General features: G+C 47.5%; 1 protein-coding gene across 3 annotated transcripts in view; it reads left to right on the forward strand.

Moving 5' to 3' along the window:
• Positions 1 to 12,149, forward strand: part of LOC119372450 (calcium-dependent secretion activator) — a 1,123,203-nt gene extending 1,111,054 nt beyond the window's left edge. For all 3 annotated transcript variants that reach the window (XM_049419575.1, XM_049419577.1, XM_049419576.1), the window contains one exon: positions 8,485 to 12,149. In XM_049419575.1, coding sequence (XP_049275532.1) covers positions 8,485 to 8,677 — 193 coding nt within the window. In that variant the 3' untranslated portion in view covers positions 8,678 to 12,149. The remainder of the gene's footprint in view (positions 1 to 8,484) is intronic.
• The last annotated feature ends 4,389 nt before the right edge of the window (positions 12,150 to 16,538 follow it).

Consider the following 16,538-nt stretch of genomic DNA (forward strand, 5'->3'; position numbering starts at 1 on the left):
ATAAGCACCGTATTGGAGTGGGATTGTTGACCATCTGATGGAAAACCAAAGCGCGCGAGCGCTTTTGCATTTCGTGTCCGTCTAAATGCGGGCGGCGGGAACACGTAGGAAGCAAAAATAAACACACATGATATACAAAGAATCAAGTTGAGAATGCGATAGTTACATTTATTACTTCATTTCGCATAGCGGCGCCCCACATCAGCTGTGACAAAGTAATTCAGGGTCTGACGGTACATCTTGAAACGGGAGTTTCTATAGTGCACTCTACCCTGCTGGACCTACACTGTCGCCTACGTCTTTATAGGACCTGTCTATTGCCGCTGCAAGAACTTGCGTTTCAAGACATACCGTTAGACTGTCCAGATATGAAGGGAGCGTGAGGAGTGGTTATAACTGTCTGGGTCTAGCAACTTTAAAGCGACGTAAGTGGGTGGCCCGTGCAACAGAGTCGTCGGTTTACCGCTACGTTGCTACGACGACTATACGCGCGAACAATATTTTCAAACGTCCCAGCACCTTTAGTTCTCGCGGTTAGTCGCAGTTGGAACGTCGATGCACTTCCACTGCCATTACCGCGTATCTCGCATAGGCGGTGCCTCCACGCTTCCTTATCACTGCTGGTACATCATACGCCTGAACCTACACAGCAATGCCTACTATGTGTGTACTGTTTCTGACCAAAGGCTGCACTTCCAATTTCTTGGTTGACATCATGCACCCTGTGATGTACAGATACCAGAGAAGCCTGTTTGGCATGGATTCCGAAGAACGAAATTTCATTGCTGCTTACACATTCACCCTCACAATGAAATATTCACTAGACAAGTCCCACTTATATGACTGCTACACAATTTCATAAATTCCATGCTTGGTGCTGAAGATACAAGAAAATTGGAATGCTCGGAAGCTATCGCAGGTAGCTGTGTGAGCTTTCCCACTGCAAGAAGCAGAAATAAGAAGCAAGTTCACAATTCAAATGAGTTTATTTCACTAAGCATACACTGCAACACCCACGTTTGGCATGCGCATTCCAGTTAACGTTTCCAACATTGATGCAGTCATTATTATCACCAGCCTATGTTATGTCCACTGCAAAATGAAGGTCTGTTCCGATGATCCCCAGCCCACCCTGTCCTGCACAAACCAATTCCATTTTATGCCAGCAAATTTCTTAATTTTGTCGCTCCACGCAACCATCGGTTGTCCTTGGCCACACTTCCACCCTTGCTATCCATCCAGTCACTGACCACCGTGTGTCTGTCCCTCTGATCACGTGACCAGCCCATGTGCATTATTTTCTCCTAAAATTAACTAGGATTTCACTTACCCCTGTTTATTCTCCGACGTCTTCCTATATCTTTGTGTTTCTGCTACCTTTTTCTCGTTCCATTGCACATAGTGTGGTTATTCTGTAGTTCACTTGTTACTCTCCAAGTTTCTTCCACATATGTTAGAACTAGCAAAATGTTTTACCACACATCTTGTTGTACACAGGTTGGACACTTTTCACTTTTGTGACAGTGGTAACTAGCAGTCATGAATTTTTCATGTCTACTTAATGCTCACCAACCCTGCATTACTCTTTGGTCTATGTAGCTACATAGCTGGTACAAATGAAAAAGCTTATTAAACTTTCAAAACCTTCCTTGACAAGGGTTTCTTGTTCAAAAGCTTCCTTTTGGCATGCGCCTCAGTTAAATTATTGGTAAAGTTGGCCAGGAAGGGCCTCATGAATTTCCGAATAATTAAATTCACGACGGCTGCTTTGTGTGAAGTGCTGTCATTCATACTGCAGTCAAACAGGGAGCACTATACTGGCAAACTTCTGCAATGCTTTTGGACCTTTCACAATGACAGCAGCCACTCTAGCTGCTGTACTCTCAAGTAGGCTCACGAACCCAACAAATGGCAATGTGGGATAGGAAAGTCCTCCCCTGTCAACTCCTGCAATCAGTGCAGCAGTAGTAGAGCTGGTCTTTGGTGACTGTATCCTCTAGGCAGCCTTCGCAGCAGATGTTGTCTTGGACAGCCTTCACAAGAAAACCAGCAATCAGTGCCAAAGTGCTGGTTCGCAAACTTTGTGTGGAGGGGGCCTGGAAGCATTAAGAAAGGATAGAGAATAACGGCACAATTGAAACGATTGATTCATGTAGCCACATGTAAAACGTTAATACAAACTGGGTTGAGAAAGGCAGCGTACAAAAGTGCACTAATATTTATGTCAATGTGTTGAGCAGTGCCCACAGAGTTCACTTAAAAAGTGCAATGACAAAAGACTTGTTATGCCATATGCATGTTCTCATTTTCATGCAGCTGCATGCAGGTTACCTTTCCAAAACTTCTGTATTATCTTTACGATATGGAAGTTCCAGTAATGAAACCTGTATGTGTGATGTAAGTCACAAAAACGTAGTATTGAATAGCCTTGTTTGAATTAACAAGGTTCTAATTATCACGATCATAATTAGCTCGGGTTTAATTAGCAATGTCTTAATTGATATGGAGCTAATTGTCATAGTCTTGATTGAACACGATCTGAGTTGACAAGGTCTTGATTAGCTTAATCGTGTCTAGCGTGTCTTAATTAGCATGGTCTTAATTAGCTCGGCCTTAGCATGACACGGCTTCATTAGCGTGGTTTTAATTAGCATGGTCCTAATTGGCAAGCTTTTAGCAAGACGTGGCTTAATTGTTCGTGGCATGTCATGGTTTAATTAGCTAGGTCTAGCGCCTAGCTAATTACAGTGAAACCTCGGTGATACGAATCTCATGGGACCACCAAATTTATTCGTATTGTGACAGAGGCGAGATGTAGATTTAATAGATATTTGTGCCAGTGAATCGGCAGCCAATACAATATGGCTGATGAGCACCACACGCAAGCGCTTCACGTTTACTCGTCTTCTTTATCTTCGGAGAGCCCATGTCGCACCGTAACATCACTCTCCCTCGGCGGAAGCGGCGTCACAGCGCTTGTTATGGCGACGAAGTGCTAGCAGAGCAATATGATTTCAGTCGGGAAACGTGCACAACGTCCATCTGGGGTGAGGAGGTAGAAGAGGCTGTGTCCAGGGGTGCGATCTCATAGTTCACGTCGCTGAGTTGACGGAGTACTTTATAGGGGCCATTGTAACTGCAGAGAAGCTTCTCTGATAAGCCGACCTGGCGGCATGGTGACCAGAGGAGTACCAGAGATCCCGGCGTGAAGTGAACGCTTCGACGTCAGCTATCATAACGATCTTTTTGGTGTTCATGCGAAAGACAGTCGGTCACGGGCGAGCTGGCGAGCTGTATGGGCTCGAACAATGGCGTCGCCGGCGTATGCAGTAGACAAGGGTCTGGACGAAGTAAGCAGAGTGTCGAATGGTAACGCTGCATGTCGGCCAAATTGCAAATAGAACGGGGAATAACCAGCTGTGTCATGTCGTGAAGAGTTATACGCAAACGTGACAAATGGGAGTGCGTTGTCCCAGTCGCGGTGGTCTGACGAAACGTACATAGAGAACATCTGAGTAAGCGTTCGGTTGAGACGCTCGGTCAATCCGTTCGTCTGTGGATGATAAGCTGTGGTGAGCTTGTGCTGGGTGGAGCAGGCACGGAGGATGTCATCAGGAAGTAACGCCCTCGATCAGTAAGTAGCTGCCGAGGGGCGCCATGATGTAGAATGACGTCGTACAACAGAAAGTCAGCGACGTAGGTGGCGCAACTTGTAGGCAGTGCTCGAGTGATGGCAAAGCGTGTGGCGTAATCGGTCGCGACAGCAATCCATTTACTGCCTGAGGTAGACGTTGGAAAAGGGCCTAGTAGGCCAAGTCCAACACGGAAGAATGGCTCCGTAGGTATGTCAATGGGGTGCAGGTGGCCAGAAGGCAGCTCAGAGGGGCGCTTTCGGCGTTGGCAGTGGTCACAAGAAGCGACGTAGCGAACCACAGTACGGTACATGCCGGGCCAGAAAAAGCGACGTCGCACGCGATTGTATGTAGACACCAAGGTGGCCGGCTGTCGGTACATCGTGGAGTTGTTGCAGAACACTGTCGCGTAGATGGCGGCGTAGCACAAGAAGTAGTTCCGGACCATCGGCGTTGAAGCTGCGACGGTACAAAATGTTGTCGTGCAGTTCGAACAGGCGAACAGAAGGGTCTGGTGATGGGGACGTTAGACGGTCGATGATGGCCAGTAACGATGGGTCCCGTCGCTGTTCGGTGACGATGTCAACCAAAGCGCAAATGGGGAGCACGCAGGGGTCCGAGTCAAGGTCAGTTAGGTCGGGCGCTTCAACTGGATGACGGGACAAACAGTCTGCGTCTGTGTGCAGTCGCCCCGACTTGTAATGAACCACAAACGAGTATTCCTGGAGACGGAGTGCCCAGCGACCGAGACGTCCCGATGGGTCCTTTAGTGATGAGAGCCAGCAGAGAGCGTGATGGTGCGCGACCACGGAAAAAGTTCGGCCATACAGGTAGGGCCTGAATTTGGTCACGGCCCACACTAAAGCTAGGCATTCACGCTCAGTGATGGAGAATTCCGTTCGGCGGGCGAAAGAAGACGGCTGGCGTAAGCAATTACTCGATCCTTGCCGTGCTGTCGTTGGCCGAGAACCGCCCCATGGCCACTAGCATCGGTCCGAAGCTCTGTATGCGACGCAGTGTCGAAATGGGCCAGTATTGGCGGTGTAGTCAGCAGATGGATAAGGGCAGAAAAAGAGTTTGCTTGCTCGGCGCCCCATGTGAAGGGAACGTCCTTTTTTAAGAGATCAGTAAGTGGTCGAGCGATGTCAGCGAAGTTGCGGACAAAGCGACGAAAACAGGAACATAATCTTACGAAACTGCGGACGTCCTTGGTTGAGCACGGCATAGGGAATTCTTGCACTGCTCGCACTTTGTCGGGGTCCGGTTGGACACCAGCAGCACTCACAAGGCGGCCGAGTATGGTAATTTCGCGCCGTCCGAAACGGCACTTTGCCGAATTCAGCTGGAGAGCGGCTATCTTCCGCCATTGTTGCAGAAAAGCCCCTTAAACGACGGCCGCTGCGGAGTTCCGTTGCGAGGCGTGTCGTACCCAGCACCTCCACCAAATGTGACGGATGTAGATTTAATGGATATTTGTACCAGTGAATCGGCGGCCAATACAATATGGCTGATGAGCACCACGCGCAAGCGCTTCACGTTTACTCGTCTTCTTTATCTTCGGAGAGCCCATGTCGCACCGTAACAGTATCATCCGAAATTCGTATCACCAGAAAGCATGGAAAATTAACATGCGACAAACGAAGGCTGGCGTACATTTTCATTTATTGTTTTTCAGGGCCGCAGAAACGTAAGGAAGAACCTTGAATGATTGTCAGTTAAGTGTTTGGATGTCGGCAGTCATACCAGCACTCGTAAGTATACGGCCCCTACGCGCGCATTTAATTAATGAACCAGGTGTGTTGTGAACCGTGACAGCTGTAGCCCCTTCCAAATTGTAGTATGCTTTTTTGCATGACACCGGAGTACTGAAGCGAAAGAAGCGCTTTGACGCGGTGGATCAAGGCCACAAAATTACAGAACGACGGCCCTGTGTTATGATTTCGTTATCGCGGAGGTATTGGGGATGATTTTGGGAGATTTACGGCCATGCCCGCACAAGTGCGATCTCAACGGTCGCGCATGCTGACGTCGTGAGGCCTGACTCCTTCGCCAATACCGTTCTCGCCTTCTTTCAGGATGTCTGATTTTATTTTTTATTTGTCAAATACTGTCAGCCTTTCCCAGGCCATTACAGGGAGTGGGTCGAAAGGTACACATAGAAGTACAATGCACAATAAATCAAAGAAGACATTAATAACGACAACCAAAACAACAAACAATGCATAAACCTCGTAATCAGGAGAAGAAAAATATTGTACAAAAAATACCGCTATGCTATAGTGTACAAAAATATTCTTCTACCCTTTCCACAAAGCTGTCTACGCTGTTAATGCCAATAATTTTCTGGGGCAACGCGTTCCATATTTCAATGGAAGCCGGAAAGAATGAAAATTTGAATGTGTCGCAGCGTGTGGCGTATTGCCTGATGTGCTTATCATGGCACATTCTACGGGAGTGACGATGCGGTGGTTTCAAGTGCTCGTGTTTATCTATGTTTAGGTGATCATTGTAGAGCAAGAAAAGAAATTTCACCGCTGCCACCCGCCGCCGACAGGCTAGTGTAGGAATTTCTGCGGCATTTCGAAGAGCAGTGACACTATCATAACGGGAATACTTTGAAAAAATAAAGCGTAGTGCCTTGTTTTGGATTCTTTCCAATCTATCTGTGAGGTATACCTGGTGGGGGTTCCAAACTATACTGCCATATTCAAGGATGGGGCGCACTAGAGTTTTATAGGCAGCTAACTTAACGGATTCAGGAGCCGCAGCCAATTGCCTTCGCAGAAACCCGAGTGTTTTAAATGCTTTTGTGCATGTGTTTTCAATATGAGCGTTCCATTTTAGATTACTTGTGATAGTTACACCCAAATATTTTATAGAGTTTGTTCGAGTTATATCAGAGCCCGCCATTTTATAATTGAATGTAACAGGTGATTTCTTATGGCTAATAGTCATACACCTTGTTTTGCTGACGTTTATTTCCATACCCCAGGTTACGCACCATTGAGCAATTTTATCTAGAGAAGCATCTAGAAGCTTCTGATCGTCAGTACCGCGCACACACGTGTACACAACCAAATCATCGGCAAATAAACGCACTTTCACGCCTTCTTCAACACAACTAACAACGTCATTGATATAAATAAGAAACAATAGCGGTCCTAATACTGACCCTTGGGGTACCCCCGAGTACACCTCAAGTAAATCAGAGTTAGTATTATTAACAGTGACATACTGTGTACGATTGCACAGATAGGCAGTAATCCATTCTAATAATTTTGATTCAATACCAACAGACCTTAGTTTCTCAATTAATTTAAAATGCACTACGCGGTCATATGCTTTTGAAAAATCAATGAATATAGCGTCGATTTGGGACCTATCATTAATTGCTGATGCGAAGTCTTTAGTGATCTCTAAAAGCTGCGTTACAGTAGACAATCCTTTTCTAAAGCCATGTTGCATTGGGCTCAAGAGATTATTTTGTTCTAAGTGGGTCATAATTTCTTTGTTAATTATGTGCTCAAGCAACTTACAACAGCAACTTGTTAGTGATATCGGCCGGTACTTATCTACCAGCGTCTTTTTCCCATCTTTGTGAATGGGGGTAACCTTTGCGCATAACCAGTCCGTGGGTAACGTTGCTGTACTAAGCGACTCAGTAAATATGATGTGCAGGTAGGGCGTTAGCTGCTGCACGAGGCAGGCACGTCTAAACACAGTACAACGACAGCAGCCCGCGTCGACGCGTTAGAAAAAAAGCACGGCACTAATGTTCTCTTTAATCTAAACGCGAAAGCACACGGAGACACATAAGAGCCTCAAAGGTTCGTGCACACAATCTCGGAGGCCATGACGCGCCTGTGAAGGTTTATTCTGACCGTTTTTCTTACACCGTGTTTCTGACAATTTGGCGGTGCGGCGCGCACGCCCGCGCTTGCGTTCCCGCGCTCGCACGGGCTTGGCGCGTCTTCCGCGACAGCGCGGACAGCACCTCTTCGTACATGGGCAGTAGAGTACGTTCGTATGAAACGTCACTGGGTGAAAATCGGTTCGCAACAACCGTATTCCATTACACTGCAGGCCAATGGGCCTTGGCCGGGACCAACGAAAAATTTGTATCACCCCGAAATTCGTATGAGCTGTGATCGTATCACCGAGGTTTCACTGTAGTTAATCAGCCCGGCGCACGTGTTCGGAGATCAAGCAGAAGAAGAGGATGAAGAGAGTGCGCGCCGGCCGAGCTAGAAGGTAGTGGGTGGCCGATCATGATGATGATGCGTGTGGCCTCGGCGATTTGGTCCAGCCGCGCGCTGTAGAGAGGCGTTCGGCCGGAGCTAATCTCGGAGGCCACGGTACTAATTATTCTGAAGGATATTCAGTGCAGGCAATAAACGCTTGAAAATGAATGGAAATAGCCCGTACCTCTAAAAAATATTATTAGTAAATATTTCTGACAATTTTCTTGCATAGGTGCACTTCTGCACTCAGTGGAACAACAAACAAGTGAAAGAAGATGCCGCTGTTTTGAAGACGCCACTCACCTTTGTCGACCACTGTTGTCGACGGCTCTTCACAGACGCCGCATTCCATCGTAACCACTGGAGAGCGGCGCGTGCTGAGGGCTGCATTTGACCTTTTCGTACTATCAGTTCGTTCAAAAAGGAGTGTCGCCAGAACTCGGGCCATCCTGCATAGCACCCCAGGATGTAAGTAATGCAGCGGCTAAATGCAAGGAGGTTTAAAAAAAGAAATCCTTGGCTAACTGACGCTGCACTTGTTTGCCACTGGGTGAAAATGCGTGTTGGATTGTTGTCGCCGCCGCTTTGCTAATGATGCTGCCCGCACGCAGGGACTACCCGGAGGCGGGGATTGAAAGCGAGGCCTCGCCGCGGCGCAAGATGGTGGCCTCGCTCGCTGGCGAAGGGGCCGAAGGTTACGTTCGCAGCCTCCAGAACGTCACGCAGTCGGTCACCGAGCACCTGTCCTCGCTCAAGCGCAACGTCGGGGGCATCGCGAGCAAGTTCGGCTTCTTCAACCTGTGAACTCATGGCATGCAATTTGGTCGGGGTACGAGTGCTGGCCGCCGCTTGTGCGCGCTGTTCGACCGCCAGCGGCTAAAGCAATGTCTTCCAGTGCGGATGGCCCGCTTGTACCTCATCTGACCAACATTTAGCTACAGTGCGCTTAGGTTAGCGCAGCACACAGATCGCACGTTGTCAGTGGCCGTGCACGAACCTATGCAAGGTGGGGGCCGCCTAGGAGTCCGCCCCCGCGTTAGTTTGCACTGGGACGGTGCATGTGCTGTGTGCGGATCAAGCGGGCCTCGCGTCGGTGGTGATCACACTGCCGCACACTGCTTGCCTCAGGCCAGGCCTGTACTGCACCCGAAACGTTGTCTAGTACACTGTCGCGATCCAAACAACGAACATTATTTTTTTCACACCTTCACAGTAGCCGACAAGTGTACATTTTCGCTCCTCTAAGTTGAAGCGTAGCACGTCAGAAGCGCGCATTCTCGCTAGCCAGTGTGTAAATGGTCGAAGCAGCGTACAATATGGCCAAAAATGCGTGCTTCTCAGAAGCCATGTTGCATCGTGCAGCCTATTCACAAAATTATATTTTAGTGCTGTGCACCATAGAAATATCCTTTATCGTCTGAAATTATCAGCGCATCTGTCAGCGTGCACATTCTAGAACATAAACGTAGGTTTTTGTTGCTTTCCTTCACGAGTGATATTGTCGCGCAACTTTACCTTCTCTGTTCTTTTCCATGTTTTTATTGAAATTTTATGTCAGAGCGACGTGCGGAATTTATTTGAATGCGAAAACAGTAGAAACAAACAGGGATAGCAGAAGCCTAAGTTGTCATGTATCCTTTCAGTTCCAATGTTCCGCACTTTCAAGTGAAGCTAACTCATACACCTTGCTGATGTGAAAGATGTCGGATATCCTTTATCTCGTGCTCCTTTCTCGCGCATAAAGCCCGGTAAGCTAATGCGCACACTTAAGTGTAATTATCTCAGCCACTTGAGCTCACGGTATTAGAGAAGTTTTGTCGGCTTTTAAAGCTGCAAGTTTTCTGCAAGTACTTAAATGTAAATGCTTGCATTGGCTGTTTAACTGACTCAGCCTCGCATAACCTAGAACGCAATTGTTTCTGTAAGTTATAACATACATTATAATATTAGCGTCTTTCGAACATTTTCAGCTCTACTTCAACATGAGCTGGCAGCCGCAGTTGGATCATAAGATTGCGATTAGAGTAACAACGTGCTGCCGGTGTCTGTGTACATCAGACATAACTAGCGCTAAAAAGGACAAGGTGAAGAAGACAGACAGGACGCGGCGCTAAACTTCAAGATTTACTTGCTGAAAAAAAACAACAACATATAATTCACAAGATGCGTAGGAAACTGTGCAACACATAAAGAAAGGTCACTCTAAAAAGGCTCGCGTAATCACCACTAATATTTTCAACTGTTCAGGCTCGTTCACGCCGGCGACTAGCAACGGTCGCGCGACCGTTTGCGACTGGCGGTCAGAAAGCGACTCAAAGCGACCGATGTTCACACCTGCGTGCGACCTATACGGGTCGCCACATAGAATTCACGTCTGCTCGTATACAGCTTGCATTGCCGTTGCCCCGTAAAATAGGGTGACGTCCTGTTCCTGTGCATCTGATTGGTTCAGAGATTTGCGACTGCAGTCGCGCGACTTAAAAATCGAGCAGCGAGCGATTGAGCCAAAGCAGTCGCTTTGCGACCAAAACGGCCATTTGCGACCGTTTGCGACCAGTCGCTTTGCGACTAAAGGCCGAGACAGACGGTACGATTTTTCATGCGATGCGACGTCCGACACGGCGGTGGGAAACCGGAATGGTGGCCTTTCATAGCATCGGACAGCCACCATTCCCTCTCCCTCACCGCCGCGTCGGCCGTCGCATCGCATGGAAAATCGTACCGTCTGTCTCGGCCTTTAATCGCGCGACCACTGCTAGTCGCCGGTGTGAACGAGCCTTTCGCATGCCTATACGCAACCTACTCATGCCGCAACGAACCGGACATTTCTATGCGCGGATTTCTTTCAAGGTTTGAGCATTCTTTATTGCTAAGTGCCAGCGACGGGGCACTTACACACCCATCACCCGCTTTTCCTGTGCCAAAAGGCTCGAAAATTTACCGTTCCGATTTCCTCCGTAAAGGCCGAGACAGACGGTACGATTTTCCATGCGATGCGACGCCCGACACGGCGGTGGGGAAACCCGAATGGTGACCTTTCATAGCATCGGACAGCCACCATTCCCTCTCCCCCACCGCCGCGTCGGCCGGCACATCGCGTGGAAAATCGTACCCTCTGTCTCGCGCTTAAAGGGAGAGATAGACGCTACGATTTTCCATGCGATGCGACGTCCGACACGGCGGTGGGGGAGAGGGAATGGTGGCTGTCCGATACTATGAAAGGTCACTATTCCGGTTTCCTCACCGCCGTGTCGGACGTCGCTTAGCATGGAAAAGCGTACCGTCTGTCTCGCCCTTAACCGCCTGAGCACACGAGTGCGGCGAAACTGCGCTAAACACGTGCACTTTCACCAGTGGTCAGCCAGATAGCCAGCAGCTGCCACAGTACTGACAGCTGCCCTGCGTTCCCTCAAACGACCGTTCAAACAGTCACCCGTTCGACCAATGTTGAGCTTTCCGCATGACAATGCAATCAACTTAACCACTGCGACAAAGCCTTCAACAAAACGAGTGACATGCTACTTGTCACAGCTACGAGCACCCTCCATGTTGCACATCCTGGAAAAAGTTTTTTCGGTGCGGTGAGCTACTGAAACGCCGCACTTTGCCTTCTGCAGTCTCAAGAAGGCCTTTTGGAGACAGTGCGACGCTTTGTGCATGTACGGCACCGGTACAGGGCGCATCTGATTGCGCTGCTCACTCGGCCGAGTGGTTGGCCGTGCATGCTTCACCTCTGAAATGAGGCTGCAGACACTATCGTGCCGTCAGGGAACCCGGTGCTTCGTAGTCTATTGACCTGGTGCATAACACTACAGGTGCTCACAGCATTTCTGCAAGACGGTTCGAAGGCTATTCACGGCCCTTTTGACTGTCTGCGAGTGGGCTGAATCATAGTTGAGTTTTTAAAGCACAGCTGTTGGGCTCCAAGTTGGCAAGTTGGCCGTGTGTCGCAGATATGAAATTATTATCATCACGAACCTCAGAGCACGTGCGCCAATTTGTCCGGCGTGGGATGCAATTAGTCTGATGGGCGAGAGAAGTGTTGGAACCTGCGTACCCGAAGGCGAGCGTCGCAACCACACGGCTATCCAGGCACGTTAGCAGAGCATAGCATTGCCTTGTATCGTGTAGTCTAGCAATGGGAAAGGGTGAGGAGGAGGGGAGAGATTAAAGCATAGTACAGCAAGTGAAGAAAGACAAAAACAAATGGAGAAATAAGGTGAGAGAAGGATGTAGAAAGAGCGAGAGAAATAAAGGGACAAAAGGAAAGAAAAAGGTAAGAGAAAGAAATAAACAGGTACAAAAAAAAAAGAGAGCCAGCATAGCAAGAGGTGGGAGGGTAAAAAAGCACCAGCAACTCTGCTGTGACCCTGTAAGCTTCGCTTATTTATTTATTTTTTCTTTACTTTGGGGGCAGTATGTCAAGCAGAGTTCATTAAAGCTAATGCGGATATCGAGAAAATGTAAACACCCATCTACTGGCATGTCATGCGTCAACCTTAGGCACACGCTTTTAAAGCTTCCATTCAGGACAAAATCCCTTAGATCAGCCTTTCATAAAAATGAGAAAATCATGGACATATCGAAAAATTTTTGCAACAAAAGGTTTCTCAACACACGCGTACACTTGCTTGTCAAAGTTGGATAAAAAGAAATCGCTTAAAACTGGCGCGATGCGTAATCCAATATCCCTTTGAACAAACGCATCACCTTTAAAATCAACAAGTGTAGATGAAAGGTAAAATTAAGCATTTCCAGAAAATTGGCAATCTCAATTCTCGAAGCGTTCTGAAAGGCAACGCGACCCTAATCCCCTATGCGATCCCTAACCGCACTAAATAGTTGATCCTGCGGAATAGAGGCGGGGCAACACAGTCAGGTGCGCCCTGTTACATGCACAAAGCGTCGCGCCGTCTCGAAAAGGCAGCACTGCCTTCTTGAGAAGGCAAAGTGCGGCGTTTCAGTAGTTTTCACGGCACCGGAGAAACTTTCTTCAGGATGTGCCGCATGGAGGGGGCTCGAGGCTGTAGCGTGTCACTCGTTTTTGTTAAAGGCTTCGTCGCAGTTCCTTAGACTTTTTTTTTTTCCTTTTACCTAAGTCCCGCCCCTCTCTCACGCGCAGCCGACGCCTGCCGCCATTTTCTTCTTAATTCACCGAGCCACGCACGTCTAAGTACAATAGCCACGCATCTTTCAGCGGACAATATGCTAGAGTGACGCGCCTTTCTCCTCCTCTCATTAGTGAGCGGTGGACGCGTTTCACCAGGTGCTTGAAAAGCGTTAGGAAGAACATGGCTACCGAAAACGAGCGTTAGCCAATGAGGTTCATCGGTGACGCTTCAATGGTTGTCGGTACTTAAGAGGGAAAAATCTAGCGATTTTAGTCGCAGTGGTTAAGTTGATTCCATTGTCGTGCGGAAAGCGCAACATTAGTCGAACGAGTTTGAGGGAACGCCGGGCAACTGTCAGTGCTGTAGCAGCTGCTGTCCATCTGGCTGACCACTGCCGAAGCGGTATGTGCACATCGCAGTTTCACCGCACTCGTGTGAGGCGCTACGGAGGCGATCGGACCGGCAAATTTTTTAGGCGTTTTGCGTAGGAAAAGCGCGTGATGGTGTCCCGTCGCTGGCACTCAGCAATAGAGAATGCGCACGCCTTGAAAGAAATCCGCGCATGGAACTGTGTAGTTCGGTGCGGCGTCAGTAGATTGCGTAGGCATGCGAACGGTTGAAAACATTAGCGGTGATTATGGGAGGCATTTCTAGAGCGATTTCTTTTTTTACGTGTTGCGCAGATTCCTGCGCATCTTGTGAATTATGTTCTTTTTTTTCTGCAAGTAAAACTCCAGTTTCTTGTCTGTCTTGTCCTTTTTAGCGCTAATTAGTTATGTCTCAACTCACTTCTCTGATAAGTATTGGTACACGTCTGATTGCTTTCAAGTGCAGTTGATTTTATGACTTCCTGAAATTCTAATGTCAGGTTGAGTGTTTCGATGAGCGGAACACCGAGAATTGGGCACACGAACAGCAAGGACGCAAGTGGCGCAAGCGCTTTTTGGTCTTTGTGTGTGGCCATTGGGCGCTGTCTGTTCGGTTAGCCAATTTACCCAAATTTCGACTATATTTCAGCTGCTATGAAAGCAGCGTATTTGTTTCTTGTGCCCGTCCCTCGAGATCCCGCTTTACCTCGAGTAGAGGCTGCTCAGGTGTATGTAGCTTTCACGAGGGTTTTCTTGTCCGAAATCGTTTCTTCGGTCAGGAGTTTGCCGACCACGTTTCGTCATTGAGCATCTTGCAAGCTCTTACTTTCTTCGTAGTCATTAAAATAAATCTACCAGTGTGATTAAACATGTAAACTCGACTTGCTGCGCAACCAGCAGGAATGAAGGAGGGAGACAGCTGCTGGTTCATTCCTGCTGGTTGCGCAGCAAGTCGAGTTTACAAGTATGAACCAACTAGTCTGCAAAGAAGTTTTGGTGATTAAACAGTTTAAGTCAATAGGTATTAGCCTTTACGATAAGCAAATTTATCCTTTATAAGCCAAGTTGACAGAAGGTTTCTTCTTTTCTGTGCGCGCCATTTCTTTGTCGTCATTATTTGCGCTTGAATAACCGGCTTATTTTTCCTAGTTTTTTTTTTCTGTCACGAGGCTTTACGTGATGTGAACTGCTTCTAATAAATACTAAACCTCCGAGAATGTTTCTCCTTCTTGTCGGCTCAGCGCCCTGTGGTCCCCTTTTCCCCCTGGTTGCCAGCAGCGGTTGCCCTGCTTCGTTGCCGAAGCCAAGAGCGGTGTAAAGCTGTTTCGCTGCTCGTCGTATGTCTCACAGGGGTGCTGCCTGTTGCGAAGGCAGTGAGTACACAGTCTCATATAAACAAACGTCGTGCTGCTTCATTAAACGCTATTCTGAATGGTCCCACGTGTTTGTTTTTATTTATTCTTTGGGCGCTGAAACGCATGCAGATTCGGTCTTTTATGTAGATATTACTGCATTGTATTAACCATCTCAAGGAGTTTGGCTGCCTTTTTTACTGGCGTTTCAGCTGGTTGATTTGCCATGCATGTTGCTCGTGACGGTCGGCGAAAGGCCATTTCGTGTCAGTGGTCTGTCAAATCACCAACCGAGGCGTGTCACGAAACAAATGTCTTGCATACTGTGCCCATCGCAGTTCACTTTTTAGCGCACTAAGCGAACAAGGACGCTGTGTCCGCGTCGTTCCTTTTCCGTCCTTGAGTGCGCTAAGAAAGTGAACATGAAGCCACACTCTAGAGGTGTGATCAGTGGTGCCCCAGGCGCTGTTCTCGCATTGGCCTGAAGTCTTCATATATAAGTGGCTCATGTCACGTAAGTGTGTCTTCTGCAGACATTCTGCATTACTGCATCTGTTGTGTATTCTTACCTTGTTTGGTTTAATTGGCTTGTAGCGAATCCTTGGAGATAAGTAATGGGCTGCGCTCTCTAGCGCCTTCTAGTGGATTGCCCTCTTTGGCTCCTCCCGCTCGCGCTCCGTGTTTTGCCTTGCCTGTCGCCATTGCGCATCGTCGCCGAGTGCCGTCGTCGAGTGCCACCGAGTGTCTAAATCCACTAACGTCCGTGCAGATGTGTGAAGAACAAACACTATGCCCCGCTCACCATTGCCGATTTTGATTAAATTTACTCCAAGCGCAGGCCAGCACAATGACTAGTTTTCAGAAAAAATTTTGTTCGCCGGAAAAAACGTATATACGTATTTTGGCCTCAAAAAAAAAAAAAAAAAACACTTTCCTGAACATGGCGAAAGAATGCCGCACTTCTTGGTCACGATACTTATACCGATCAAAGAACATGTGAAGTGCGCAGCACTGGAGGACTGCAAAACAGTTCTCGTTGCATGGTGTATGGGAGAATGTAGGCGATTTCACTTTTCGCATTCGCCGTCTGAACTTCACCAGCGAGCGGAGTTGACGCCCAGTCGCACCGATATGTAACGTGAGCGCCCTTCGCCCGATCGCTAAGCGGCCGATCGCAAGGCTTTGGAGCAGCTTCCTTGTGTCAGGTACTATATTAGACAACTTGCATCTGGTTTGCAGCTCGTAATTAATGGCGCGGGCTGAGTTGGTCGCACTTGACGCCATATCACTTGCTAGGAACTGCACTGCCTTTTTATGCAGAATAGTACGCTTCCTTAATTTCAAACACACAGATTTAAAAAAAATGAAATGGCCTTTTTGAGAAAAGTATTTTTTAACTTGGACGTTTTTGGTGAACGCATTAGTTTTAGCATAATTTTGAAGTATGAGGGTAAACGCGACATCCACAGAATTTTCAAAGCCAATGTGTAGCAAGTTTTATTATCCTCAGTTGCACTTGTCTGCAGTAATAAATTCCCCAAGTACAGGTATTTTGTGCCGTTTACTGTGTTTGTGCTTTTTTTTACCTCAAAAGTCTTTCGATATCAAGGGGAAATAAAATGCTCATAAGATTTCATTTTTTTTCTTTGACTGGAAGAAAAATTGTGAAAAAGAAGTGCACCATTGTTTCTCTAGGTGCGCTCGAAGATCAGAAATAGCGAAATTGGCGAAAAAGTGTTTCTGGCCGCGGAAATGTATATATATATATATATATATATATATATATATATATATATATATATGTATATATATATATATATATATATATATATAT

This window comes from Rhipicephalus sanguineus, chromosome 10 (genome assembly GCF_013339695.2).
Source record: "Rhipicephalus sanguineus isolate Rsan-2018 chromosome 10, BIME_Rsan_1.4, whole genome shotgun sequence".
NCBI classification, from domain to species: Eukaryota; Metazoa; Arthropoda; class Arachnida; order Ixodida; family Ixodidae; genus Rhipicephalus; species Rhipicephalus sanguineus.